The sequence below is a fragment of the Drosophila miranda genome, assembly GCF_003369915.1.
Source record: "Drosophila miranda strain MSH22 chromosome Y unlocalized genomic scaffold, D.miranda_PacBio2.1 Contig_Y6_pilon, whole genome shotgun sequence".
Classification (NCBI taxonomy): domain Eukaryota; kingdom Metazoa; phylum Arthropoda; class Insecta; order Diptera; family Drosophilidae; genus Drosophila; species Drosophila miranda.
In genome coordinates, this window is record NW_022881651.1 from 990,255 (window position 1) to 994,473 (window position 4,219).

The following is a 4,219-nucleotide window of genomic DNA, read 5'->3' on the forward strand; positions in this document are numbered from 1 at the left end:
CGGGGAGACCCTGGGGGAAGGTGCACTCTATCGAGCTGAACTCGCTCTGGCTCTGACAGGTCTGGCTCTGACAGGAGCACGACTCCTCCTCTTGGTCCTCCTCGGTGGGCATCGAGTAGTCGCCCTCGTAGTCGCCCTCGTAGCGGCAGTCGGAGTACTCTTCGTGGGGGTCGTCGTAGTAGTCTCCGCGGGTGTCCGGAGAAGCGCCGCCTGTCCAGAGGGAGCTCAACACGGGCGGTGGTCCCATCGAAGCCATCTGTGGCACAGCATTGAATCTGCAGGGGAGCCGGGGGTAAGTTATGTCCTGGGGGGGGTAGCGACATATCTCCGACGACATATCTCCGCCGATCCACAAACGACATATCTCCGCGTGAAATTATGTCGTTTTAAAGCGAGATACCTCCGCGCGGAGATATGTCGTCTCAAAACGTCATAACTCCGCGCGGAGATATGTCGTTTGTGGAACGGCGGAGATATGTCGTTTCAAAACGTCATATCTCCGCGCGGAGATATGTCGTTTATGACACGGCGGAGATATGTCGTTTCGAAACGACTTAAGTCCGCCAGAAAATAATTAACTAATTTCGCATGTAAAATACACTTATATTTTTTTGACAGCAATTCATTTTATAACATGATTTTATTGAAATTAAAAAATGTGCAATAGTCCAAATACACTGAAATCATAATAGAAGTTTTCTTAAATTTTGTCGTTCTTAACTTACACAAGTTAATTGTAAATAAAAACTTCGACTTCTCGGTTGCAACTTGGACATTTTGGCTTTATATTTTCATTTTCTTCCAACTCTTTTTTTGCTTGGTTGTGGGCCACAATTTGATCCCAACATGTACCACAAATGTTTACGTGATTGCACGGGCGCAACAACACAGACTTTGTGTTACATAGGCACACATTGCATGGATTCATTTGAACCAATGATTTATCAGATGACTGACTTGAATGAGAAGCATTCGATGAAAGTGACGATGTGGAAGATTTCATATCAGAAGACATTCCAGTTAAATTGCTTTCATTGTCCACCCCTTCAAAGAAGTCCTGCTTTGAAAAGCGGTCAGCTAAGGAAACAGTGCATGTCAGAAATCCCTGTATATCTATTTCACCTCTTTCAAAAAGATCCATTGCGTCCATTATTTTTTTTGAGCGATCCTGAGAACAAAAATAATTAAGCTAACATATTATTTTTAACGATTAACTTAAAATGTATTCAACTTACACGTAATTTCTTCTTCTGTGTCTGATTTCCATTACCACCATTTTGAAAGAGTAAAGCAAACTCGCGACTTTTTTCATATTCTGCATCAATAAGACATTGAACAAATTTAAAAAAGTGCCCATTTGCTCGAATTTTATTTCCCAAATTCAAATTATAAGCTTCTACTGAGCTCGTGGTTCTAGTTGACCTCTTAAACACGGATATGCTTTTTGGTCCCTCCAATAAAATTAGGGTTAAAAATTAATAAGTAAAATACAACTCAATTATTAAACAATAAATAAAATATACCTTTTTAAGCCACTGTCTATTAAAATATTTTAAAAATGGAGAAAACAGCTTCTTATTTAAGTTTATTGCTTCGCCTTTTAGAAGGTTAAATGCTTCGACAATTTTGCTTTCTGGTAAAAGCGGCAAGTGCAAAAATTTCATAAATAGCATGTAAGCTTTCTTATTGCATTTCAGCGTATTTTCAAAACCACTCGATTGCTTGGCATTTTTCTTGCATGCTTGAGTAAAATGAAACCAACAGGCGTACAAATTCATGTTGGGATGCAGACCTTTTAACGCGTTACGCATTGCCTTTTCGTAATCTTATATAAAGGATGCTCCTTTAAGGCAGCAAATGTTCGAGTCTATATATGTGAATAAGTGCTGTTAACACAGCTCCGTTTTGCGAGTCATCAAAACAAAAACAAAAGGGGTTATCTAATTACAAAAAATTTTTGATTAGAGTTAGTAAATAAAGTGTAGCATAAGAAGAAATTTACCTTCTGCAAATATTTAATATAAATTATTAAAAGTTGCAGAAGATGGAGGCTTTGGCAAGAAAGGCTGTCTTTTTCTTTGCAAAGTGCGTTTGACAGAGTCATAATTTATTTCAATCTCCGCTTCACCTTTTGTTTTCCTAGTTAATTGAATAGAAAAACGAGGGGGAACGTTGTGAGTTGCTGCGTACACCGCAACTCTACAGTTATACCCGATACTAAGTCAGTATGGCTCTCCTGCGGCAGACGCCGCTAATATTGAACCACACGACAAAGAGTGCGTGCGAGAGAGACAGAAAATCAGTCTGAGCGTGACGTCGGGCGCTGCGTGGCCACTGCAAATTGATTTCTTGCTTTTGGCTACAAAAATGATCCGATCTGATCCAGATTCAGCAATCTGATAGATATAGTCATTATCTATGATTCTGCGTTTTTAGTTTTCTCGAATGTGCAATATTGTGGACGTAACAGATTTTCGTTCTTTGTGGAGGCGGAAGGGGTGGGGCGAAATTCTGAGATATACGTTTTATAGTGAGATCTAACAGAAGTGCGGATACCAAATTTGGTTACTCTAGCCTTAATAATCTCTGAGATTTGTGGATGCCCCAGATTTTCGTCCTTTGCGGGGGCGGAAGGGGGTGTGGCGAAATTTGGACACAAAACGGTCAAGGTCAGATATCACAGGAGTGTGGATACCAAATTTGGTTGCTCTGGCTCTTATAGGTTCTGAGATCCTTGAACTCATATTTTGCAATTGACAAAACCGACCATGAAACCTGTGTGTTAGAGAGAGACAGAGCGAGAAAGAATGAAATTGTTTTCTTGATTCTGGCCATAATAATTATACGATCTGGGTCAGAATTTGCACTCTAGAAGATATAGTCATCTTCTACGATTCTGCGTTTTTGGTTTTCTCGTATCGTCGAAATTGTGGATGCCACAGATTTTCGTCTTTTGTGGGGGCGGAAGTGGGCGGGGCAAAGTTTTGAAATATTTTTGTAGCAGTGACATATCACAGATGTCTGGATCCAAAACATCGTTGCTCTAGCTCTTATAGTCTTTGAGCACTAGGCGCTGAAGGGGACGGACGGACGGACGGACGGACGGACGGACGGACGGACGGACAGACGGACAGACAGACATGGCTCAATCGACTCGGCTATTGATGCTGATCAAGAATATATATACTTTATGGGGTCGGAAACGATTCCTTCTGGACGTTACACACATCCACTTTTACCACAAATCTAATATACCCCAATACTCATTTTGAGTATCGGGTATAATAATACATCAGTCTGTGTGCATTTCTTGTCTGCTCGCATGCACATATGTACATACATGTACATGTACATATGTATGTACATCAGGGGACGGCACGGCCAATGCGCGCAGACGGACTTCGAAACGAGCATTTACCGGTCAAAAACCGAGCGACGACCAAAGTCTCGCAAACGGACTTAAAGGGGCATGATTCGCAAGAAACACCGGATCGCGTAATAGAACATGAACGATCATGTCAAACTGCGACCCGGCACAACGCGTTTGTAACAGTGGTCGGCAGCAACACAATAATACTTTTTGTTTTAGTTTGACTTCTGTCAACGCACACAAACGCAATGTAATGTGTGCGTGCCGACCGCTGAAGTATATATGTACATATGTATGTGCCTCACAGCTTAAATGAACCAGAGCACTTTTCAAACTTCAAACCCCTGTAAAAATCAATTGAGCAGTCCTATAAAAAAAATTGTAATACCATTCTGTTAAGATTTTACCAAAGACTATACAATACCAAGATGTTGCATGAGCGACCAAAAAGCTGTTCTATTGCGGGTCCTAACATTAGAACCCAAAAGGCACGAGGGAGCGCGCGGGTTTCAATTCCCTTTTCGACTGTACTTCGTCTCTACCGCGACCCCGCTGCCCATCGGTTTCGTCTGTTCGGCAATTCTAGTCGCTCGAGCCTCAGCACCGTCGAAGCGGTGGTCGCGGATCGCCGATGTCTTTGGAGCGGCACAGTGGGACCTATGGCCGTCTCAGCTTGCTAAATTAGTTAGTGAATATGAGTTCAATAAATATTTGCACACTGAAAAAATGTTAAACTTTAAACTAAAACAATCTTGAAAATTCGATTGGAAAATTCTCTATTAGATGCGTACATTAAATTTATCTAAAGCACTCATACAATTTTTTTTACTATTTCGGCTGAGTCCCCAC

General features: G+C 41.4%; 1 protein-coding gene across 1 annotated transcript; it reads right to left on the reverse strand.

The window, feature by feature from the left end:
* Positions 1 to 625: 625 nt before the first annotated feature.
* LOC117195142 lies at positions 626 to 1,893 on the reverse strand. The gene is made up of 3 exons (XM_033399792.1): positions 1,524 to 1,893; positions 1,236 to 1,454; positions 626 to 1,168 (listed from the first exon to the last, which is right to left on the reverse strand). Exons 1-3 carry the CDS (start codon positions 1,809 to 1,811, stop codon positions 731 to 733), a joined length of 945 nt encoding a protein of 314 aa, XP_033255683.1. The 5' UTR covers positions 1,812 to 1,893; the 3' UTR covers positions 626 to 730.
* Positions 1,894 to 4,219: the final 2,326 nt, after the last annotated feature.

What these genes read in the sequence shown, in the direction of transcription:
- LOC117195142 (XM_033399792.1), bottom strand. Translation starts at nt 1,811, where the DNA reads ATGCGTAACGCGTTAAAAGGTCTGCATCCCAACATGAATTTGTACGCC. An exon ending in ATAGACAGTGGCTTAAAAAG is followed by an intron (nt 1,455 to 1,523) that starts GTATATTTTATT and finishes CTAATTTTATTG; the next exon opens with GAGGGACCAAAAAGCATATC. An exon ending in CACAGAAGAAGAAATTACGT is followed by an intron (nt 1,169 to 1,235) that starts GTAAGTTGAATA and finishes TTTTGTTCTCAG; the next exon opens with GATCGCTCAAAAAAAATAAT.